The sequence below is a fragment of the Anabrus simplex genome, chromosome 3 (genome assembly GCF_040414725.1).
Source record: "Anabrus simplex isolate iqAnaSimp1 chromosome 3, ASM4041472v1, whole genome shotgun sequence".
NCBI lineage: Eukaryota > Metazoa > Arthropoda > Insecta > Orthoptera > Tettigoniidae > Anabrus > Anabrus simplex.
In genome coordinates, this window is record NC_090267.1 from 86,706,266 (window position 1) to 86,733,050 (window position 26,785).

Here is a 26,785-nt window from a genome sequence, read left to right on the forward strand (position 1 = left end):
TGCCACGAATTTTGAAAAGTGGTACGAGGTATGGGAAGGGGTCAACTCAGCCTCGGGAAGTCAACTGAGTAGAGATGGGTCAGATCCCATCTCAGCCATCCTGCAAGTGTTTTTCCGTGTTTTCCCACTTCTCCTCCAGGCAAATGCCGGGATGGTACCTAACTTAAGGCCACATCCCCTTCCTTCCTTCTTCCTTGTTTATCCTTTCCAAACTTCCCATCCCCCCACAAGAGACCTGTTCAGCATAGCAGGTGAGGCCGCCTGGGCTATGTTCTGGTCATCCTTCTCAGTTGTATCCTCCGACCCAGAGTCTGAAGCTCCAGGACACTGCCCTTGAGGCGGTAGAGGTAGGATCCCTCGCTGAGTCCGAGGGAAAAACCGAACCTGGAAGGTAAACAGATTAAGAAGAAGATAAAGAAGAGAATTTGTGAATAAATAACAAGAAAAGTACGGAAAAGTAAATTCATAGCTCTAGTCCTTCAGGCAAGCAACTCAATGTTGAAAACACCCTATGGGTATCAGCTACGAATCAATTGTAGGTAAATAAAATATAATATGAGTATATATTCTTTACTTATTCCGAAAAATTACAATCATAATCACCGTTGCCCGGTTGATCAGATTATCAGTTTGCGTTTTTTACCACTACGAGCGCTAATGTGAGTCCAATGCAGAGTTTCACCTAAGCCCTTATAACTACATTCAGTGTGGACATTTTTCAAAAATTCAAAACACTTCTGAGGGTAGCCTATTTAATCAAGGAACACATTACAGAAAAATTGCGTAAATAAGTTGATTTTGCTAGGATTTGAATTTTTTAAAAAACAAGGAAAAAACAAGCGATTTAGGCTATTTTTCACGAATTGCATTTAGGCGGGAAGTGATTTTCGAAATTTGTTATTTAGTATGATAGAGCTATCTATGAATCACAATTTGAAAACTTTCCTGGCCCTTTAGCCCTTCAACATTCGGCACAGTTGAGGAAATTGCTTAATTTTACACTTTTCGTAGCATGGGGACCCTAAGAAATGTTTTCAACGTTAAGGGAGAAAGGAAAATGAACATAGTAAGTAACACAACAAATTTAGTACACTTGTTGTTTCCACCAATATATTTAGTATAAATATTAACGTTATTACACGGAGCCTCCGTAGCTCAGATGGGAGCGCACCGGCTACTCACCGCTGGGTTCCGTGGTTGAAATCCCGGTCACTCCATGTGAGATTTGAGCTGAACAAAGTGGAGGCGAGACAGATTTTTCTCCGGGTACTCCCGTTTTCCCTGTCATCTTTCATTCCAGCAACATTCTCCAATATCATTTTATTTCATCTGTCATTCATTAATCATTTCCCCAGAGGAGTGCGACAAGCTTCGGCAGCCGGCACAATTCCTATCCTCGCCGCTAGATGGGGGCTTCATTCATTCCATTCCTGTCCCGGTAGAATGACTGAAAACAAGCTGTGGATTTTCATTTTTCATGTTATTATACAGTAGCATATTTTTTCTAAACCCGGGCTGAGTGGCTCAGACGGTTGAGGTGCTGTTCTTCTGAGCCCAACTTGGCAGGTTCGAGCTTGGGTCAGTCCTATGGTATTTGAAGGTGCTCAAATACGTCGACCTCGTGTCGGCAGATTTACTGGCACGTCAAAGAACCCCTTCGGGACTAACTTCCGGCACCTTCGCGTATCCTAAAACCGTAGAATTACTTAGTGGACGTAAAGCCAATAATATTATTACTGAAATATTCATTTTTCTTAATGTTTTAACAAAAACCTGTTATCCCAGGTTTTTATTTAATACATTTTCTTCTTATTATTATTCGACTAGCGCTGTTTCCACATATGTGGGGTCGCAGGTGCAAACTGTCGGACATGTGGATTTGGCCCTGTTTTACGGCCGGATGGCCTTCCTGACACCAAACATATATGGACGCATGTAATCACTATTGCGTGTTTCTGGGGTGGTTGGTAGTGTGCTGTATTGTCTGAATATGAAGAGGAAATACACTAACTACAAAATAATGATACAACATTTGATTTTAGATAAGGGGATGTTACCTGAATGCAATTATGGTTTCCACATGATGCACAAAGTCTCGAATAGTCATACTAAATTCAATTTTCTGATTAAATGCAGCAATTCTGTTGAATAGATTACATAATCTAACTACGGGAGAAATTTTGCGACTCACTGTTTTGGAGTTTTCGCAATAAAACATTTGTCTTTTACGTACAGTAAATTCGTAATGTTCACTTTAAATTTCACCTTAGCAAGTAACTTACTGTTATCATTTTATGGGTTTGTACAATAATATTTCTGCAAGTATTTTCTTTCTGTTACCAGGTGTATGCATAAGTTTTTTCCGGTTTTACTAAGAGGTGGCGCCAGCGAACAGGACGCAGCGTATGAATTTGACACATACGTCAGTTTGTTCGTCTGACATTAACCTACGAACACACACAAGTTGAGTCCGCCAAACAATAGCGTCTGTGTTGTATCGTTCAGTGATCATGTCGACGTTTGTGCCTAAAAAAACATTCGTGGCACGCATTGCTTTTCTTTTAATCAAAAGAAAAAGGCTGTGGAAAGTCATAGTTTGCTGGTAGAAACATATGGTGACCACGCTCCATCTATTAGAATATATGAGGCATAGTTTCGACAATTTAAATGTGGTGATTTCAATGTGAAAGACAGTGCGCGCTCTGGTAGACCACAAAAGTGCAAAGAGAGCAATTGCAGGCGTTACTGGATGAAACCATTAATGCACAACGCTATCGCGAAGAAATGATTGATTTAAATCACGCATTGATCGAAAGACGACCGAAATGAGCCAAAAGTCATAGCAAAATGATTTTGTTACGCATCAAACCAGTGAAAAAGGCCTTCAAATCGCTTGGATAGGACATCTTTCTGCACCCGCCGTACTGCCCCGACCTGGCGCCATCTGACTATCATCTCTTCACATCAATTGGGCGCGCGTTTGCCGAGCAGCACATCAGCAATTTCGACGAAGTTCAAAAATGGATCAACGAGTGGTTTGCTGCAAAAGACAAACAGCTTTTCTGGCATGGTGTTCATAACTTACCTGAAAGATGGGCGAAGTGTATAGAAGCCGATGGCCAATATCTTGAATAAACAAAGAAGAGGAATTTCCCTTCAAAATTACGTAAATTATTTTCCTTACCACAAAAATCGTAAAAAAACTTATACATACAGCTGATACATAATGACAAAAGTTTACGTTAATTTAGAAAGTTGTTGTATGAAACCTTTCCCTTCAGTGCTGAAATGTCCGACTCGTTGGCTGAACGGTCAGCGTACTGGCCTTCAGTTCAGAGGGTCCCGGGTTCGATTCCCGGCCGGGTCGGGGATTTTAACCTTAATTGGTTAATTCCAATGGCACGGGGCTGGGTGTGTGTGTTGTCTTCATCATCATTTCATCCTCATCACGACGCGCAGGTTGCCTACGGGAGTCAAATAGAAAGACCTGCAACTGGCGAGCCGAACCCATCCTGGGATATCCCGGCACTAAAAGCCATACGACATTTCAGTGCTGAAATATGATGCGTTTTGTAATACAGAATGCGAATAAACTTTTTCTGAACGTTTTCGATCTTATTTATATGGGTCTGATAATGAGCTATCCACACAAGACATGCATTGTCAAGTTTTGTTTTTACAATTGGCTTTACGTCGCACCGGCACAGACAGGTGTTATGACGACGATGAAATAGGAAAGGGCTAGGAGTGGGAAGGAAACGACCGTGGTCTTTATTAAGGTACAACCCAAGCATTTGCTGGGAAAATAATCTTCGGGGCTGTCAAGAGTGGGGTTCGAACGCAATATCTCCCGAATGGAAGCTCTTAGCTGCGCACTCCTAACCGCACGGCCAACTCGCTCGGTATATTCAAGTTCAGCACAGCAATCCTGATAAATTCAGATTGCCGCAAGGATACAACTGTGTTGTGTCCCATAATTCTGGAGCATTCCATGGTGAGTCATTTGACCGGGAATCGGTGGTTTTTCAGCATATATAGGCATCTTGCAGCGCGAGATCTTGGGATTGGGAAGGGTGCAGAAAATCAAGCGATTTATAAAGTTCTGTTGCAGCAGGGCAAGTGACTTCCTAGCTATAGCTCTAGCTTTCTGCATCCATCGTAATTACAGTGGCAGGTTTCTGCCAACATTCAGTACTGTTTGATGTTCAGACCATGTTTGTAATTTCAGTACTGCTTTATTTGCAGCATATTGTACCTATATAAAACAAATTGCTAACTTTACCAACGATTGTAAGAGCTTAAAAAACATTTCAGATGTTTACACTGTATGAAAGTACTGTGTTCTAATACACACATTTGTTCACTTCCTGAGTTCTATCGAGATGTTATAGCTGAATGCGTTATCCATTCTGTTATAATTTTTCATAGGGAAATTATACTGGAGTGAAGCTTGTGAAAGGGGCTAGCTTGTCATGGTAACAAAGGCGTGCTCGGTTTACCCGGAATGTCACGGTTCGATTTTCCGTAAAAAGCCGAGAAGTTTACAAAATGAGTTTTCCACTTGTGGAGAGAAACATTATCTACAAGTTCACTCTGCCGACATCAAAATTTAGTACAATGTTAAGGGTCAATCGGTCACAATCTCCACTGATATGCATTTAGCGCGGTCGCCCAGGTGGCAGATTCTCTATCTGTTGTTTACCTAGTTTTTTAAATAACTGCAAGGAATTTGAAAATTTGTTGAACAGCTTCCTTGGTAAATTATTCCAATCCGTAACTCCTCTCCCTTTAAACGAATATTTTCCCCAATTCGTCCTCTTGAATTCCAACTTTGTCTTCATATTGTGATCTTTCCTACTTTCATAAACACAACATAAACTGATTCATCTACTAGTGACATTCCACGCCATCTCCTCACTGATAGATCGGAACATACCACTTAGTCGAGCAGCTCGTCTCCTTTCTCTGAAGTCTCCCCAGCCCAAAGTTTGCAACATTTTCGTGACATTACTCTTTTGTCGGAAAACACCCATAAAAATCGAGCTGCTTTCCTGTGGATTATTTCCAGTTCTAGAATCAAGTAATCCTGGAGAGGGTCCCCTACACTGGAACCATACTGTATTTGGGGTTCTTTCTAGAGACATAGATATCCTCCCCTTTTGCATCCTTGCTACAACTCCTAAATACCTTTATAAACTTTGTTCAAAGTTCTGTACCCTTTATTTACAATCCCATTCATGAGATTATCCTAATTATGATCCTTCCTTATTTTAACACCTGAATACTTACAGTGATCCTCATAAGGTGGCGGAGAATTAAGCTAACCACTTTATCCCACAAATCCCCAAGGTGTAGACAGTGGAATCTTCAACCTTCTACTGCTCGGAATGCTTGTATGGGTTCTGCGAGATGCAATTGCTCTGCTTTACCGTTGAGCGAAATATAACATTAATGTTATTGACTACTCGTTAACTTTAGAAATTTCCGTCTCTATAACTGGTTGGTTATCACGCTGACCATTTGCTCAAGGATACTCTGGTTCGATTCCCGGCCACGATCGTTTATTTTCTCTGGCTCTGGGACTGGATATTTTTGTCGCGTTGAACTTAAGATTTCATAATACGTAATTCCCATCCTCACAGACATGCACGTTACCCATGGGTGTCACCTAGAGCAACTTTCACCAGGCCTCTCCCGGGGCGACACTGCATTATCTTAGAAATAATTTTCTCTATAATGGCCTTAAAAGTTGAAGACAACAAATCCATCTCGGTTTGATATTATGTAGCTTACAATTTTTTTATATTGCAAGAATAGTATTTTTTTTTTTTTTCAGGCATTTGGTCTCTCTGTTTACGGCATAAACCCGAACTACGGAAAACGGAAAACGAGATAATAATAACTGTGAATCTCCTTGTCCACAGGTCGTAGACGGAATGTCTTCGGCTACTGAAGCGGCTAGAGCTAAGAAGTTAAACCTGGAGCGTGCTACTAATTTCATGCGGCAGTACCGCGACCCTCAGAGTCGCGAGCTCAAGAAACTGTCCGCCAATCAGTTCATGGAGGTGTGGAGCCACTACGACAAAGACGGTGAGTTTTATCCTAAACTCTTTTACCCTGAGTTAATATCATCTTTACCAATATTTCCAATTATATATTTCACTACCGTGTTAAGTAAATTCGTGTCCTTGCTTTCCTCAAGATAGCAGAGCTGGTCTTCAATAGCATCGGGTAAACAATACTGCGTACTAAAACAGTTTATTGGATGCTCCAATCAGATTAACTTCGAACTGGTGAGATGACGATGTTAAACATAGGGTCCTAAATTGAGTCTAAAACTGTCTTCACTTACTGTGCACCCTGTGGGTGGGGGACGCAGATGAAGAATGCACCCACGGTATCACCTGCATGTCGCAAGAGACGAATAAAAGGGGTGATCAAGCGATGATGGATTTTGAACCACGAGGTTACCTGGGATTAGTGCCATTACGGAAGAACACCATTGGTCGACTTTACTTGCGATTAGTAGCACCATGTGAGAAACACTATGGGTCTGTGATTAGTATCATTGTGGGTGGATCACTATGGGTTTACACTATCCGTAATTAATACTACTATATGCGGAACACCATGGGTTTATGTTGCCTGTGATTAGTACCACTGTGTGACGAACAACGCTGGTCTGCGAGAAGCCTTGATTAGTACCTTCATGTGAGGAACACCACAGGTCTGGGCGTTGCCTATGAGTGGTACCATTATGTGAGTAACTCCATAGGCCTTTGTTAACTGTGCGTAGTACATTACCAGTGAGTAGTACCACAATATGAAGAACACCGTGAGTCCACGTTACTTGCGATTAGTGCCGCTACATGAGGAACACCATGGTTCTACTTTACCAGTGATTAGTACCATTATGAGAGGCTGGTGCCCTTTAAACAACAAGCATTATCGATTGAGGATTTTGCTTTGGACGCAGTCCCTTGTTCAGTCTACACCATTGGTTTAAAATATTTCATGGTAAGGTGGGGCATTGCGGATCTTATCCACTGATAGTTTTAAGTTCGTAATCATTATTCGTTGTCGTCTTTTTGAATTCTAGTCAGTGGATGAATTTTGGAATTATTTTAACTATCAGTATTGTGAGTTGGATCGGCTGATTATTTTAAATTCATATTCATTCATCCATTAATTAATTAATTCATTCATTCATTTATTCATTCATTCATTCATTCATTCATTCATTCATTCATTCATTCATTCTTCATCATCATGTTTCGAATTCTGCTCAGCGGATAAATTTTGCTATTTTAATTGTCATTACATTTCGTTTCATCTCGTACCATTAGGGGTTGATGACCTAGATGTTAGGCCCCTTTAAACGAAAAGCATCATCATCATCATCATCATCATCATCATCAATAACTCTTTCTAAACCTGGAGCTATAAGACTGTTAAGGCAACGACGTGATTCAGTTTAATATTTGAGCTTCGGTACATTTTTATATTTCTTTGCCCTTGCACCATCTAACAATTATTGCGAAGCGTCAAAGGAAAATTTGTCAGACTGATCATTTTTGGGATGCGATATTCAAAACCCTGCACAATGGCTTTCGAACTGACTTTGTATACTGCTCACATTGTCTACAGTATTATGGCCTGCTCTCTTTACGTCCGACTCCACGGCTAAATGGTTAGTGTGGTGCCCTTTGGTACAGGGGGTTCCGGGTTCGATTCCCGGGGAGGTCAGGCATTTTAAAATCATTGGTCAATTCCAATGGCTCGAGGGCTGGATGTGTGTGCCGTCTTCATCGTTAGAAATCATCGAAGGTAGGGCCCTATACTCATAGACGCGCAGGTCGCATAAACGGCGTCAACTGGAAAGACTTGGACCAAGCCTCTTCATAGACTTACTGCGTAACATTATTTCAGTCGTTGACATGTTTCTAAAATTATAATATTCATAATATATATTTAATATTTGAGCTTCGATATATCTTGGCAAAGCATATTTATAATAAGTAGCGCCTCTGTGGTGTAGTGGTTAGTGTGATTAGCTGCGAACCCTGCGAGTTCGATTCCCGGCCCTGTCACGAAATTTTAAACGTGGTACGAGGACTGGAACGGGGTCCACTGAGCTTCGGAAGGTCAACTGAGTAGAGGGGGTTCGATTTCCACATCAGCCATATTCGAAGTGGTTTTCCGTGGTTTCCCACTTTTCCTCCTACGGCAAATGCCAATATAGTACCTAACTTAAGGCCACGGCCGCTTCATTCCCTCTTCCTTGCTTATCCTTTCCGATCTTCCCATTCCACCACAAGGTCCCTGCTCAGCATAGCAGGTGAGGCCGCCTAGGTGAGGTACTGGTCCTCCTGCGCAGTTTATTTCCCCGACACGAAGTCTCACGCGCCAGGATACTGACTTGTGGAATCCCTCGCTGAGTCCGACGGAAAAACCAACTCTGGAGGGTAAACAGATTGAAAAGAAAGAAAGAGTATTTATAAATTATAATATTCTAATTTCTCAGCCGGGCTGAGTGGCTCAGACGGTTAAGGCGCTGGCCTTCTGACCCCAACTTGGCAGGTTCGATCCTGGCTCAGTCCGGTGGTATTTGAAGGTGCTCAAATACGTCAGCCTCGTGTCGGTAGATTTACTGGCACGTAAAAGAACTCCTGCAGGATTAAATTCCAGCACCTCGGCGTCTCCGAAAACCTTAAAAGAGTAGTTAGTGGGACGTAAAACAAATAACATTATTATTACTAATTTCTCAAAGTAATTTTCATGTTAGTGACACTTCAAATTTTCTTCAGTATGTATGGTGAGGAGAATAAAATTGACTGCAGAATAAAACGAATTTATACTATACATTGCTGACGTGAACATGAACTGCATACTAACTGATACAAAACATTCAAATTAGTCTCCCAGTGTAAATAGTACAATTTGTACTTCTGTAAGGACAAAACAAAATTGCTCGCCTTCGGAAGCGATTCCTGCTTGGCAATGAAATCACTGATTGTACCACCCTCTTAAGTTCCTCGTCGAAATTGTATACTTATTCTTTCAAATTTCGGACTCAAATTTTCGTAGAAGCCTAAGGCAGGGATATTTGATATCTACTCTTTGATCGCGATATACATATGATAAATGATCGATATTACAAGGATTACTGCGATTAAAATCCTCATGCTCAGTTTTGCACAGAATGGTCGGAAACAATGCGAGCGTTAGACGGTAGGTCATGCTGATAAAATTTTGAAAAAATAATTATATACCTCTCGGTGTTGTCATTTTATCAACTGCTGAAGTTAGCCAATCAGATCGCTACGCGGACAAATTCAAATGGGCTTTGCGAGGTGGTATTGCTAAATCTGCACGAGGCCTAACACCAGCTCGTATTTCAACACGAACCTCAGCGCTGACAGGAGCGCGCCATAGCAAGTAGGCTACGTTGACACCGGCTGAAATCCTCTGTGTGTTTATGTTTGATGCTGATTTCTCAGCATGTCTCTCTGTGGTGGCTGGTAGTGTGATGTGTTGTGCGTTTATGAAGAAGAATTAACTAGACACGATTAAAATCCATGACCCTTCCGTGAATCAAACCCGGGACCCTCTGAATCGAAAACATTGACGTTGGCCACTCAGCCAAGGAGCCAAAACAGCTCAGCTGCAGAGGGAAGTCAAAAGTCCATTTCTCTAAATAAACCTGTAACTTCTATAATATTGTTAGCAAAAGTTCTGTGGTCTCTCTAGGAATACATGTATGTTGTAACATGAATTGGTAGCATACATAGCCATCATGAGTTAAGAAATTCATGTTATTACCAATTTTAAATTTTTTCCCTCTTCCCTTGTAGTCATTTAAACATTTTCCTACATTGACACGGTCAGGAGGATACTCTTGAGCCTAATCCACCGATTGGCCTACAACAATTTTTAAGAAGCTTGGTCCCGTATATTAAATATATGATCCTCATTTATAACCACCGATAACTTCTAATCAACAACATAACTTCGGCCAACATTTTTAAACATAATTGAGTAATATAAAGTTTTACTATTGTGTAAACTGGTACTACCAACAAATGGGACACGCACAAGGAACAAATGTGAACTGAGTGATACACTTCAGACTTCCAGTCCAACAGAACTCGTTTACAAGTGATCAATTTACCAAAAATTTTGTTTGAATTCCACATTTGGTGTTTTTGGTGTTTTAAGAGTCGTTTGTATTGTCTTTATATTTTTAATGTGTGTTTTATATCTTTTGATATTGCATACTGTAAGGGATTTTTAATGATTGTACATACATTGCATAACTTGCCGGGGTTTAGATATTTTTTTACAATTTGTTTTACGTCACACCGACACAGATAGGTCTTATGGTGACGTTGGGAGAGAAGAGGCCTACTGTACAAGTGGGAAGTAAACGGCCGTGGCCTTAATTAAGGAACAGCCCCAGAATTTGCCTGGTGTTAAGATGGGGAACCACGGAAAACCATCTTCAGGGCTGCCGACAGTGGGGTTCGAACCCACTTTCTCCCGGATGCAAGATCACAGCTGCGCGCCCGTAACCGCACGGCCAACTCGCCCGGTGGGTTTAGAATTATAAGGTTGAGGATATCCCTGGTTGGTTTGAAACCGGTCCCTTAAATTGCAAAATGGTCTAAAAATCTCTTTGTAATTTAACTTGGAGTGTACTGAAAGGTTAATAACCTTATACATATTCTCCACACACATCCATATCACAATGTAGGAATAGAACCAACAGCCAGACTGTCGCGTGCTTCATTCTTCTACTTAGATCCTAAAGTGCCAGGCGTTAAAGAAAATTGGGAAGAAAATAGAAGAAAAATTGTCAAGAATAAGAATAGCTGGCCATTCCGAGTGAAAACAAAACGGAGTGCAGATAAGGAGTAATGTCCGATAGCTGTTGTATGTGTACGCTAGCTTAGCGCCACATTAATCTTTCGTCCCCATCCGCAAGCAACTGCTGTTTGTAGTTTTCTTATCTGTGACGCTGGTCCTCTTCCACCAAAGTAGATACGGACGAAACCAAAATAAAATTTATGTAACTTAACTGTTAAAATGTGTGGTCACACGAACGAGGAAAAATAACATTTATATACTTACTGTTAAAGTCCGTGGTCTCTAACTTGGTATCTTGGGAAAGATGGCTCTCTTTAACTAGGCTTGATCATCCATCTAGAAGCACAAAATACTCATGGTGAAACTATATGACTGATATCAAGTTTGGAAAGAAATATAATTCAGACCAGTGTGAGGTTTAAATATAACATCAATTTACATCGTAAGGCTATTCGAGAAGGTGTTCATTCAATCATTTTTATTACTTAGTGTCAGACCGTTGATACGATATGGGTATTGAAATAATAACAATAAGTTAATTTATTAATTTGACCACCTAATCAATACAGTACAATATTACATTGATTAGGTGGTCAAATTAATAAAATACAATATTGTATTGATTAGGTGGTCAAATTAATAAATTAACTTCTTGTTATTATTTCAATCAAATATCATCAATACGGATCAAAAATTATATTTATCACATGTAACGATATGAGTAGTAAAAATATGCATAAATACAAACATACATAAACATAATGTACACGTTACATTACATAACATACGTGATGCTTCACCGATATAATTCGTATGGTCTCACTAAGTCCATCAAATAAATAGCCACAACAATTGCCTCTTTGGTCGCTTGAACGTGATTTGGAAGTGTACATTGGACAGGGCAGAGTTGACAGTTACATATGTGTGGGGTATTTTGTTTTTCCGCCACAATCGTAAAGTTTTGTCTGGTTTCTTAAATACCCTCAGTTCAGGAGGTTCTCCCTAGATCTTCCATTACGAAAACCTCAAACGTTTAAGTGACCTCCAAGTATCCCTGCTGAGCTCATGTCCAGAAGATGAAGATTCATGAGGTACCATCCACTCTGTAAGGTGTTGTATTCTACTTCAGGTGTCGACGCGCTCTTGCTGGTGATTTATTTAATGTGGTAGAGACGTTGAGGAAGCTCTTTCTTGATTTTAACCTTTTATTAGGCGGTCGAAGTGGATAATTCTCAGTTCGAAACCAATTAATAAGGATATTACTCTTCTATATTATATACAGGATTATTCAACTAAGATGTCAACCTCAAATAATTTCAGCTGATCCGTTAAATAAATCTACATACTGTTTTCAAATATTTAAATGAAATTTATAAAACTGTATCCATTTTGTCCCGGGAACGAGTAGCCAATGGAAACTCTGCCTTTTAAAACTGGAATAATATTACTGTTCTCAATAGCACAACAAAAATTGAGTTGCAAGTTCACCTATGTATGTATTTTGCAAATCCCACGGGCACGTTTTGAGATATTAAACCTTTTGGACAGGTGTGGACAATAGACCGAAGGTGCTGCTTCACCAATGGTAGGAGTTGATCTTATTACGCCTGAAATAATCCTCGTTGTGTTGTTGAGTTGAGTGTCCACAAGTTTCATATGACAGCTGTTCATCCACACAGGAGCACAATATTATGCCGCAGAGAAAACTAAACCAAGGGCAGAACATCTCAAGGTAGTTGCAGAAGCACCCCAGGTTGTACCACACAACTTCTGCAAAATGTTGTTAAGACTCCTGATCTTTGCTTCTGTATTTACTAGATGTTGCCTGAAGGAGAGTGTCTGATCTAATGCTATACCTAAGTACTTTGGGCAGTTATTGTGTCTGAGGACCTTACCGTTAAAAGACACTTGGAGAGTACAGCTTGCGATTTTGTTATTTAGATGAAAGCAGGACACCTCAGTTTTTCTGGTGTTTGGTTGGAGTCTCCATTTCCGAAAATAGTCACTAAGAATATAAAGGTCACCACTTAAAATGTTCTCCGTTTTTTTCAGGTTACTATGACTTGTAGCTAAAGCTATATCATCAGCACAGAAAAAATTTTCTTGATTTCGTTGTTGGCAAATCTGATACATACAGATTGAACAGGATAGGAGCCAAGACTGATCCTTAAGGGAGACCATTATTCAATCTTCTCAGCTTGCTAGTCCTATTCCCTAGAACAACCTGAAAGAGTCTATTATTAAGCATGTTTCCAATTAATTGTACCGTGGTTTTGCATGGTAATACCTGAAGAAGGTCCACCTCTGTGGTGTAGTGGTTAGTGTGATTAGCTGCCACCCCCGGAGGCCCGTGTTCGATTCCCGGCTTTGCCACGAAATTTGAAAAGTGGTACGAGGGCTGGAACGGGGTCCACTCAGCCTCGAGAGGTCCAATGAGTAGAGATGGGTTCGATTCCCACCTCAGCCATCCTGGAAGTATTTTTCCGTGATTTCCCACTTCTCCTCCAGGCAAATGCCGGGATGGTACTTAACTTAAGGCCAAGGCCGCTCCCTTCCCTCTTCCTTGTCTATCCCTTCCAATCTTCCTATCCCCACCAAGGCCCCTGTTCATCATAGCAGGTGAGGCCGCCTGGGCGAGGCAGTTGTATCCCCCGACCCAGAGTCTGAAGCGCCAGGACACTGCCCTTGAGGCGGTAGAGATGGGATCCCTCGCTGAGTCCGAGGGAAAAGTCAACCCTGGAGGGAAAGCAGATTAAGAAAGAAAGAAGACCTGAATAAGTTTATACAGCAGCCCTTCTCTCCAAACCGTATCATAAGCAGCAGAAAGATATTTTTTTTAAAAACAGCAGAGGTTTTCAACTGTTATTGAAAGCCTGCTTCAATGCATGTTGTGAGTGCAAGGACTTGGTCACAACAGCTACGATTCTGCCTAAAACCAGCTTGGTCAATAGGAATATATTGATTAATTACAATGCTAATTCTATTGTATAGTAGTCTTTCAAGGAGTTTATAACAACAACTGAGGAGAGCGATTGGCCTGTAGTTTTGTGGTATATCTTTTGGTTTGCCAGGTTTCAATACGGCAAGGAGTTTAGTCTTCTTAAACTCCTTAGGAAGAATACCTGTCTGAAGTATGTGGCTAAAGAAGCACATCAACCACCTTCTCGCAATCCGTCCCATATTTATGATAAATTCTGGATGTATTCTATCAAAATCTCTAAAAAGCCCTACACGTGACCCCTGGGTGGTGCTAAGGAAGCAACAACATTCGCTGCTGGACCTATCTTCTAAAGATCTCCCAGCAAATATGCAAACTGTACGAAGTCTACTTTCTGGTGTCTTCATGTTATCCAGTGCAATGAGATTGAAGTTATAAGGATTATTCTGTTGCTCTAATTTTTAAAAGCCTCTTATGTAAGGGGACTAGATTATTTAAATTTCTGAGAGATAAGAATAGGAGGGCGAAATGGGTGCAGAATAAGTGATAAGTAACAGCCAACAGAACACTTACAGCAATTGATAAAAATGATGTAATAATTACCCAAGTGTCCACCTCCGTAGCGTAACGGTCAGTGTTATTAGCTGCCACGGGTTTGATTCCCGGTACTGCCAGGAGGGCTGGAATGTGATAAAAATGGCACATGCAGCTCACCTCCAATGGCGTGTGCTTGAAAAGAGCTGCACCACCTCAGGATGAGGACACGAGATTTCTTCGGCACCATGGTTAATTGGTTAGCGTGCTGGCCTTTGGTCGAGGAGGTCCCGGGTTCGATTCCTGGACGGGTTAGGGATTTTAACCTTCATTGGTTAACGCCGATGGCTCGGGGGCCGGGTGTGCGTGCCGTCCTCATCATAATTAAAACATTATTATTATTAGAAGTGAAGCTTCTACTGTGTGAAGAATTATTTAATTTAATTTCCGGGTTGAACCGTGTTGTACTTGTACGCATATCACGTACAGTTTGCCGACGTTTCGAATACATTGCAGTATTCTTTGTCAAGGCGACTGAAATACCCCTACTCGATCCGAGGTAATCAGTCTCCCAGGCAGAAATGACACTACTAGACTGGCCTTGATCTTGGCCCTTTATATCCTAGCCTTTCTGGCTGACGTAAGCCCTGGCTGTCTCGCGACAATTCTGGAAAGTATGCCTCACAGCCAGATAGTGGGGAATTGCCCGCGCTGTTATGTAATGGGGTTGCGGCCCGTGTGTTTATGTTGTGGTCTGTATGTCTTAAACTATGAATGATAGGCATCCAAGAATTACTGATTTTATATCCTGCTTCTAAATTTATGTTGTTCGGATGTTTCTTGATTTCGATAGCCTCGCGGATTTTCCTTTCCAGATTCTAAGGGATAGCTGCTAGGATCTTGGTCTGTCGCGAGACAGCCAGGGCTTACGTCAGCCAAAAAGGCTAGGATATAAAAGGCCAAGATCAAGGCCACTCTAGTAGTGTAATTTCTGCCTGGGAGACTGATTACCTCGGATCGAGTAGGGGTATTTCAGTCCCCTTGACAAAGAATACTGCAATGTATTCGAAACGTCGGCAAACTGTACGTGATATGCGTACAAGTACAACACGGTTCAACCCGCAAATTAAATTAAATAATAATTATTATTATTTAAAATGTCCGACTCATTGGCTGAATGGTCAGCGTACTGGCCTTCGGTTCAGAGGGCCCCGGGTTCGATTCCCGGCCGGGTCGGGGATTTTAACCTTCATTGGTTAATTCCTATGGCCCGGAGGCTGGGTGTTTGTGCTGTCCCCAACATCCCTGCAACTCACACACCAAACATAACACTATCCTCCACCACAATGACACGCAGTTACCAACACATGGCAGATGCCACTCACCCTCATCGGAGGGTCTGCCTTACAAGGGCTGCACTCGGCTAGAAATAGCCACACGAAATTATTATTATTCTTAAAATTGCTGAAGTGAAGGTAAGATTAATTTTATCATTAAAGCAACGTACAGTTACGAAATTGACAAAGTCAAGCACAAAATAAAATAATTACACTTTTTATGTACATGTTCATTGCTTACCTTATATCGTTCTTTCTTGATTTGTTTACCTTCCAGAGTTGGTTTTTTTCCTCGGACTCAGCGAGGGATCCCACCCCTACCGCCTTCAAGGGCAGTGCCCTGGAACGTGAGACTTTGGGTTGGAGGCTACAGCTGGGAAGGGGGACCAGTGCCTCGCCCAGGCACCTTACCTGCTATGCTGAACAGGGGCCAGGTGGAGGGATAGGAAAATTGAAAGGGATAGACAAGGAAGAGGAAAGGAAGCAGCCGTGGCCTTAAGTTAGGTCGCATCCTGTCATTTGCAAGGGGGAAAAGTGAGAAATCACGGAAAACCACTTCGAGGATGGCTGTGGTGGGAACCGAACACACTTCTACTCAATTGAACACCCGAGGCTGAGTGGACCCCGTTCCAGCCCTCGTACCACTTTTCAAATTTCGTGGCAGAGCTGGGAATCGAACCCGGGCCTCTGGAGTTGGCAATTAATCACCCTAACCACTACACCACAGAGGCGAACAGCCTTATATCAATCCGGCCTCTACCAATGGGCTGCCCTACGACGATGGCTACGGGTAGCACTGGACCACGCTTGCAGTGCGGGCCACACCGTGCGGGTAGCGCATCTCAAGAACATGGAGGCAACTAGGGGCGTGGCGTCTACGTTACCGACGGCAACATACAGAAAATAGAAATTTGGTATATGCCTTTGTATTTTCTATCAACAATCAAAATACAACAAATTCCTGTAACACGTGACAGAAAAGATATGACTGTCATTTAGCGTTGAACAATTGAACTGATGGATATTACCCTACAAACGCAAAAAGTCTTCAACGTTTACAATTTAGGCCACGCGTTACCTTGACCGCTTCAACGGCCACAACGCTGATCATTCAGGCAAGGAGCCGGACGGTAGTGGCAACAATAATGGATCTCGTACCAGTTCGTGGACACTATTCTAGTTTGTTGATTTATTTTGGGCCGGGCTGAGCGGCTCAGATGGTAGAGTGCTGGCCTTCTTACCCCAGCTTAGCACGTTTGGTCCTGGCTCGGTACGGTGGTATTTGAAGGTGCTCAAATACGTCAACTTCGTGTAAGTAGACTTACTGGCATGTAAAAAGAAGTCCTGCGGGACAAAATTCTGGCACGTCACCATCTTCAAAAATCCTAAAAGTACTGTAGTTACTGTAAGTAAAACCAGTAAAAAGTATTATTTATTTTGGTAAACTCAGTCTAAAATATCTCCAGATGCTACGCCACTTGCTGAAAGTTTTATCAGATGATGCCACCACCACAAATAGAACGGTAGATCTGCAAGCGATACAATCACTCTTCCATCACAGCCATGGCACTACGTTTCGCATATAGTATAGAGAAGAGAAAGGAATAAGAAACTTTATCCTATTCCACCTTGTATTTGAATATTTCTACTATACGTAGTCCATCATTTGATTCTTATTCTTGTCAGTCATCTCGGTAGCAAACACAAAGACGTGAACTTTGCACTGATGCTTCAGCAGCTGTGAGGAGGATCGTCACCTGATGCTGGGCATTGTTTTGGGCTTATCTTGTATCGAGCGCTCTGGTTACCATGACAACGGCATCTCGCTCTACAGCGGATGTAAACACCTGCCAGGTCCCGAGACTTGAGCTACACAGCGCAGCTAAAACGACGCAGCGTTTGGAGAAGATCCTATCACTTAATTGAAATCTCGGGAATCTGTACTGCATAGATAAGATACCTCTCCATGAACCAATACTTCGCTTAGTTCAATTATAACATAGTCAATGATGGGAAACTCAGTTACCTCAGAAATATTTTACCCAGTTACAAATTACTTTCTCAACAAATAATCAATAAAAATTACAATTTCTTAACAGAACGCCAGTCTTTACGAAATCACCAACATTTTCTTAAAATTACGCTGGAATGATACCAAAGTTTGCGTGGAAAAAGTTCTTCTTCATAATAATAATAATAATAATAATAATAATAATAATAATAATAATAATAGCTTTACGTCCCACTAACTACTTTTTCGGTTTTCTGAGACGCCGAGCTGCCGGAATTTTGTCCCGCAGTTCATTTACGTGCCAGTAAATCTACCGACACGAGGCTGACGTATTTGAGCACCTTCAAATACCACCAGACTGAGCCAGGATCGAACCTGCCAAGTGGGAGTCAGAAGGCCAGCGCCTCAACCGTCTGAGCCACTCAGCCCGGCTTTCTTCTGCTTATCCTACTCAGGTGGGTCGGCTTTTCTCGTACCTCTCTCCTCCAGTAACTTCAATCTTGTTCTCTATTTCCATCAGCGTTTGTACTGTTCATGTCCTTCCTAATGCATATGTTCCATGTTAATTCAGCTCTTCCAATATCTGACTGACCTTCTACTGCCCGCCTCTCCACTCTGTGCGTCACATAATCTTGTAGTCTTCGCTGAAGGTGACTGAACCATCTCAGTCGATTTTCTCTCAGTTTCTCAGAGATTGGCGAATTGTGTCATTTGGAATTTTGTCTACCCTGATTTAGTCCACAGGCCAATAGGAGCATCTTCATCTAAGCCACGTGAAGTTTCTGTCCATCTTTCTTCTTTGTAGCCCGTCACTCTGCTATTTACTTTAAAGTTAAGCGACTGCAGCTATCGAGCTCGGTCCCATCACTCTGAACCATATACGATGGCTAGACGGACAGCCATTGTCTAGATATTTTCCTCCAGGTGAAGAGGGACCGTCCTACCACACAGAAACCCAGTAGCTACCCGCCCTTTCAACCAGTCACTGTTGACCGTATTTTGCAAGGAAGAAGATGTTACTACAATTTGTTCTTCTTCTTAGGATAGAGACATCAAATGGCTATACTAAATATGATACCTTACAACTTTCAAAATGATTGATCCCAAACAAAATTTGCATTTTGAGCCAATTTTTTCATTATTTCGTGGGACAACTAATTCTAGATGTTTATTAATAATAATAATAATGGCGTATGGCATCCGGAGAGGCCTGGTGTAGGTGCTAGTAGACGGCCTATTAGGCGACCTGCATGTCTGTGAAGATGAAGATGAGGGCCCTACCTAGGATGATTTCTAATGTTGAATACGCTACACACACACACACAGCCCCCGAACCATTGGAATTAATCAATGAAGGTTAAAATCCCCGACCCGGCCGGAAATCGAACCCAGGACCCTCTGAACCGAAGGCCAGTACGCTAACCATTCAGCCAACGAGTTTTCCGAGTGTTGAACATGTATAACAGTTTCTTCGACTTTGATGAAAAGGCTTCTGAGTGCATTGATACGAGAAAACTTGGTATCGCTCAGGTTTCTTTGCTTAAAATAAGCAAACAACAGCCTGGTATTGTGTCCTGCAAAACAACCTTTTTCGATCTGTGCAACTGGAATAATTTTCATGTACTGAAGCAAGGCAAGACAATGAAAGACATTGCAGGTGTGGAATTGGAAAAACGACCAGCTAGAGTTCCGTTGGCACCAAACAAGCCAAAAGATCTTTCCACCATTACTGATTACGTGGATGAAAAGAACAAGAACTTTTTCCAACAACTGTTAGCTCAATAAAGTCAGTGCTGTCTCGTGGCACTTTGATCTATTAGAAGTGTCAAACTTTTTGTACTTAGATATTTCTGCCCAAAAAGTCACATAACTATTTTATTTTTTAAGATAATTTAAGAAACTTTCGTCAACATGTTTGTAATCATTTAAAGAGTTAATTTATGTTTAATTTCAAATAAATATTCATTTCTAACAAAGATGTGCAGTTTTCTCTCTGCTTACTGAAAAATTTCACTTTTGGCACTTAGATCCTTTAGCATTTCCACTCTTCATTTAGGATGTGTGTTCTCCCAGGATAGTAATATAGTAAGTGAGATTGAATCTAGGTGTAGTAAAGCTAATGCAGTGAGCTCGCAGTTGCGATCAACAGTATTCTGTAAAGGGCCCCAGATGAGCCGTATCCTGCCGGCCCATAATAATAATTAGAGTATTATTTGACCCAATATGTAAAATTTATTCATAAAAGTTACAGTCTAACATGTTAAAGCATCGTATCCCAAGATAGTTGATACCGGATGTTGAGCAAGACAGTGAGTCGCTGGATATTGCTTCATATTTCCGTATGACCGTGAGAAAGGATGGTGTAACCAAGCGCTGGCAAGGATCGACACGTGTAGTAGATGCTGACTAAGCAATATATTTCAGCCAATGGAAATTAAGGACTTGGGAAACATGGAGGCTACACCGCGCCAAATCTTAATTCCAGGATGACCAACGTGCTCAGTTGCTAAAGTCAGTTTCTGTAGGTAATCGGTTTTCCACAGTTTCAGAAGTCAGATATATTTGGAAATGTAATATAAAAATGGGTGGAAGAGATTTGCTAGTGTTTAAGCTGTGTTTTGTAAATATATCACAATAAGTATTGTGTCATACGACGAACTCTCTGATTGGTGGTTGGTTCAGACACCCGGGAACCCCAGTATTAATGGCGTCACCGAAGCCTCCTCAGTAACCTTAGCTCTGAAGAGCGTCAGTCTGTGTTAAATGCTTGGATGGTGCGGAAGCACAAACTCTGATTGGTGATCGTGGTTAATGTGGTGTTATTCCAGTAACAGAAACTGGTTCTCAATGATAATTTAAATTGTGTAGTTGGAAGATTTTACTGTTCTTGAGTATATGGAATAGTATATTTTGGCAGAGTTTAATTTCAATATATAAAGACGGTGTTTAGTGACCGCTGAGTAACAAGTGTAGTGGAAACGTGCTATTGTTTCACTATTCCGCGACGGGCGCGTTTCGCGGAGAACTTCCGTAGCGAACCGTGTGCTGCTTTTTAAACTGTATTCTCACCCTTTAAGTGAAGTGTATTATAATTATATCAGTGTGTTTAGCTGATCTGGTGAAGAGAAAGAGTATTTCGGCTCGTAGCATTAAGCAGCGAAGATATTATCAACCAAAGTCTTCTGTGTTCCAGTGAATATTTCTAGCAAGATGATGGCTACAACCGTAGAAGAAGGAAGTGTATTCCCACATGCTAATACTGTGATTGACATGGAGTAGATCACTAAATTAGCAGGGATGTAAGCTGCTATCCTGGTATCTCGAGAGTCGTCATGTGTTATTTATGGCATGATATGTAAGTTATGTTAAGGGCAGTGTAGATAGGACTTTTAATTTCATGAAAAGTAAGCCTGACGGCATGTGTTTGTTTAATTTTGTTACTATGATAGTTTCGGATACGAGAATAATGCATGTTTATTTTATTTTCATTTTGCTTTATGATTAGATGATTGGGAAAATGAGGAATTGATAGGATCAGTTGTTGTTTATTTGTGTATGTTACTTAGCGTAGGATATTCCGAGTTTTCCTTAAATATATGCTAGAAGGGCTAGATTGACAGGTTCATCTTTATACAACGTTAAACACGTATTAGTTCATTTTATTTCGGTTATTCAGAGAGACAGGTATAGCTATTCTGCATGATGCATGGTTTTACAGAAGCTGACAGAAGGAGCTGCAGAATGCCGTTGTTAAAATAAGATCTTTGAAGATAAGTTGGATTCTGTTTACCTGATGGTCTGCAAAGGACACGAACTGCGTCTCATAATATGGAAGGCCAATGGAATTCATGAGAAATGATGAGATAAAGATTGCATGCTGAATTATAATGTATTGGTGCAGGCTGATTGTATGCCTGACGAGATAAAGAGTATTTATGCAGATGTGTGTGCCTGCCTAGTGTCTACTGAATGTATATTGTGATCAGAATGGACAGTATAAATTCCAGACTATTGAGTCTGATGTTGTTAAATGGCCCAAGCATGCTAAGAAGGATTGAATATACGTGAGTTTCCGTGTAGCCGATGAAAGGCGTTATCTCATGGCAAGCTGATTTCTGGCCTGTGTTTATCTGTAGGTGTGAAGGAGACAGCATTTCCTTGTGGCAGCCTCGGGAGACAAAATCCAATCTTTAGCATAGTGGAGTTCAACATTTCTTTTCAGCTCGTAATCTACCCGGAAGTACATGACGGATGACCGCGCTGTTGAGCGCTTAAACGCAGCAGAAGGAGGCAATGTTGCCCATTGCTTTCTTCATGATATCAAGGATCATTTATATGTTTTTCCCTTACAGGATGATGTTTTACATTGTTATTTGTGGTTGTATACTTGCCTCGTTGTTTTAAAAGGGAACAGCCCGAGTGCTGAAGTATTGATGGTTTATCTAGTTCTGTCTAGATCTTTTGCAGTGTACCGGGTTTCACATTAGAATCTGTCTAGCATTTAAGACTTTACTCGATATCCGATGTATATAGATGTGTTTAGTTTGATTATTTGTATTGTTGTAAATACAGTATAGGATATGCCCCTAGTATTTTGCATAACATACATAGCGTCCATTGCGTCTTAATTATTTTTCTTTTCGTCGTAACTTTTCTTTATAATGTAACTTTTATTTAATTGTAATTTCGGCGACTCTCGGAATTAACTTAACTTTTGAAACCGTATCGTTGTGATGCGATAGTGTGAAACTCCATACGGCAATACCACATGTCAGGGTTTGCGTACACTTGTTGCCATAATTTATAAACATTGGACTATAAGAAGAAGCTCAGTCTTGGTGTATATAAGTGTTCTTTGTTGTAGTTGATTTTGATGTCAAATTTGGTATTATCATTCAAGTAACGTTCTAATTTCGACTTATTTCTAATATTTTGAGTTCATTCTTTTACAAATTATTTTCCTTGATTTATTTGTTTTCTCGTGATATGATCGGGGATATTTATCAATAAATCCATCTTACCCCCTTATGATTGTTTCTCATTCGCGTTATAGCTCCATTTCCTGTCATTGATTGATATTTTAGTGTAGAACTTCGACTTTTTATCCTGACCCAACCGACAACCAACCCACTCGCTGCCCAACCCTGAGTTAGTCGGATGTTCATACAGGAATGGAGACACCGTCCTAGTGGGTATTTACCCCTGGGTACGGTACACATAGACGTGCAATATTATTGCGTAAAATGGATTGTACAATATATTGTTAGCTGCCCACAGACATACAATATTATCGCACAACAATCGGGTTTGTGCAATAAATAGAATCGTGTGGATATAATATTGCTGGTTGTGCAATATATTGTGCAAAAGCGGTCATAGACGTACAATATGCGTGGCAATATATAGTGAGTCCATGCCGGTATTTTGTTTGTTGAACACTCTTTTCTGTATCACGCTACCGCTTCACTTCCTTCCGGAAGTTTGTACGCAGAGAAGTGACTATTTAAAAAAAATAACTTCTTGCTTGTCGGCGTTCGGGTATTTTTCGCGATATTTCTTAATAAGCACTTCGTTCTGTTCGCCTTTTTTTTTAACGCGATTACTGTAATCTTTGCTCTTAACGTCCCATAGAGCTGGAAGGCTTCGATAAGCTCCAAAATAAATTTTTTCACTACCTGTTTGTCTGCCATCACGATACGTTCTCCCCCACTTGATACCAACTGGCGGGAGGACGTGATATTGCACAATATTGCCAACACACGACACAGTATTTTGTGATTTGCGCAATATATTTCAAACTCTTTTGATTTCGTACAATATATTGCACAACCCTTCAATATTAAATACACACTATCAATTATATTGGACAAATCCCGATATTGCGCAATAATATTGCACGTCTATGGGCCCCTTAAGAAGGAAATCAGCTCCCAGACGAAACCATCTTTACATCGGTCTGTTTTCAGTCCAACTTTGCTTTACGGGAGTGAAAGCTTGGTGGACTCAGGATATCTTCTTCATGAGTTATAAGTAACGGACATGAAAGTAGCGAGAATAATTGCTAGTACAAACAGGTGGGAACAATGGCAGGAGGGTGCTCGGAATGAGGGGATAAAGGCTAAATTAGGAATGAACTCGGTGGATGAAGCTGAACGCATAAACCGGCTTCGGTGATGGGATCGTGTGAGTCAAGTGGAGGAGGATAGGATACCTAGGAGAATAATGGACTCTGTTATGGAGTGTAAGAGGAGTAGAGGGAGACCAAGATGACGATGGTTAGACTCGGTTTCTAACGATTTAAGGATAAGAGGTATAGAACTAAGTGAGGCCACAGCACTAGCTGCAAATAGAGGATTGTAGCGACGTGTAGTAACTTCACAGATGCTTGCGGACTGAACGATGAAAGGCAAAACGGTCTACAATGATGATGTAAAAAACTATTTCATTGTGCACCTTGAAGCTATCAGAGAGAACGAGGGAGAGATGGGGAGAGAGAGAAGTAGAGAGAATGGCTGTGTCATTCTTATTTCTTGTACAATACATTGAGTTTGTTTACCGGGCGAGTTGGCCGTGCGCGCAGCTGTGACCTTGCATCCGGGAGATACTGGGTTCGAATCCTACTGTCGGCAGCTCTGAAGATAGTTCCCCGTGGTTTCCCATTTTCACAGCCTTAATTAAGGCCATAGCCGCTTCCTTCCCACTCCTAACACCTTCCTATCCCATCGTCGCCATAACATCTGTCTGTGTTGGTGCGATATAAGGCCACTAGCAAAAGAAAAAGAGGTTTTTTTATTTTATAACAAGTTGCTTTACGTCACACCGACACAGACAGGTTCCATGGCGACGATGGGATAGTAAACGGCTAGGAGTGGGAAAGAAGCGGCAGGGCCTTAATTTAGGTAGACGCCCAGCATTTGCCTATGTGAAAATCGGAAACCACGGGAAACCATCTTCAAGTCTGCCAACAGTAGGGTTCGAACCCACTATCTCGAGATTGCAAGTTACTGAGATATCCTGGACATTTCGACATCATATTAGACCATGATGCATCATACCCACGCCACACACCGATACTTAAATAATACAGTGAATGGAATTGGAAAAAACTCTGCTAGTTGGCCGTGCGCTTCGCGGCGAGCAGCTGTGTGCTTGCATCCGGCAGATATTGGGTTCGAACCCTACAGTCCGCATCCATGAAGATGGTTTTTTCATGGTTTCCCATTTTCATACCAGTCAAATTCAGGGGCTGTCCGAATTAAGGACACGACCGCTTCATTCCCACTCCTAGCCCTTTCCTATCCTATCGTCGCCGTAACACATATCTGTGTCGGTGAGACGTAAAGCAAGTTCGCAAAGCAAGTTCTAAAACATGGAATAGGAAATGAAAAATCTGTGCTTTATTCCACGTAATACAGTATTTGAATGTTTTGACTTTAGTGAGATCACCGTTCGTTATTTCTGGTAAATCATCTCGACCCAGCCAACGGCCGCTGCCGTGTTGAAACAGCGGATCCCGTGAGATCTCCGAAGTTAAGCAATATTGGGCGTGGTCAAGATTTGGATGGGTTGCCACGCGCTGTTGGTGGGGGTAAGGGAATGGAGGAGCGGAAAGGAAATGGCCACCCTACCGTACGTAAAATCCGGCTCAAGCACATCTCTGTGGAGGTTCGGACCTGCCTTCGGGCAGAATACACCCTTCTGGAGCCAAACACAAAGGCATGAACTCGAATTTGTAATAATAATAATCATAATAATGATCATCGTCATAATGATAATATGCATACATTCAACTTACTGTATAATGAAATTGCCCTATTAATCTTACATAGTGGATCTGATTTGGAATTAGTGTTAAAGATCATCTGTAAGAGGAATTTAAATGTGTTAGTAACCATTTACGATCCCATCTTCCACCAAGGGTCTGGAATGGACAGGCTATAATCCGGGATATATCGTTCCCTGGGTCACTGCTCTTAACACTGTTTGCCTTCATCCTTTCAGCCTCAGCCGATTGCATGCATTGTGAGGCCGCTATTTTTATGGTCGCTTTGGAGCGCTTCACTCCGGCCACTCCAGCTTGCGTGACACACAGAAGGAAGAGTGTATCATTTACATTTCATCACGAACATGAAAAAACTGCCAATTTTCTGGCCGCTGTACTGGAGGTATCGTTAAAATTACCTCTTCACAGAAAATCAGAATTATAAATGTCTACAGTTCCTTTTACATCATTGAGTATCATTGGAATTTCGCTTATTTTCTCATATTCCAGTTCAACGTTAAACCGAGTGAGTTGGCAGCAAGTACAGGGTAATAATAAATAATATTACTCCGAAAAGATGAAAACCTGGTGGGCCCGCAAGAGGACAAATAGTTGAGATCCCGTGGTCCTTAGTGGCCCTAACGATGAATAATAATAATAATAATAATAATAATAATAATAATAATAATAATACCGGGTGGTACACCTCTACGACGCAAGTTCAAATCTTGCGCCAATTGAAACTTCTCTACTGGAGAAACTCGGAATTTTACCATCGAACTAACTCTACTGGTTATCAGAAGATGTCACTGTGTATTTTTTATTTGCTTTTGTTTCTCATTGATCAAGAAGTGTGGACTTTCTCTAACAGATGTCTCTACCAAAACCTATGATAATACACTCTGGTGCAATGGAATGAACTCTCTTGAAGAAATTTTGTATTCATAAGTTTTGTCTTTACTAAATTTTGTTCTGTGGTTTGTGGGTTGGTAATATTAACTCTTTCTTTCCGCCTGTTTTGAATTTAACCAATCAGTAACTTCTGTAATTAATTTTCCTCCAATCATAGCTTTCTTCTTCAAATTTCCATGTGTAATACATAGTCTACCAATAAAAATTGAGGGGGTGTGTCTACTCACTCTTCAAAGGTCTCGAATTTTCCACGAGAGTATAAAAACTGCTGATTTTCTTGTCTCCGGGCCACTAGTATAACATCTAACTCAGTGTGTGAATATGTAGCAGGGGGCGGGAAGCGCCTCGTTCTTCAGACAGTAGTTCTTCTACAAGGTTATTGCCTCTTAACATCTTTATTTCTTGCTAGCTCAGCAGTTTAACTC

At 41.2% G+C, this 26,785-nt stretch overlaps 1 protein-coding gene across 1 annotated transcript in view; it reads left to right on the forward strand.

Annotated features, from left to right (window-relative positions):
* The first annotated feature begins 5,923 nt into the window (after positions 1–5,923).
* Positions 5,924–26,785, forward strand: part of Cbp53E (Calbindin 53E) — a 427,296-nt gene continuing 406,434 nt past the window's right edge. Inside the window, exon 1 of the mRNA XM_067142613.2 lies at positions 5,924–6,090. Within this exon, the coding sequence (XP_066998714.1) occupies positions 5,937–6,090 (154 nt within the window). The 5' untranslated portion in view covers positions 5,924–5,936. The remainder of the gene's footprint in view (positions 6,091–26,785) is intronic.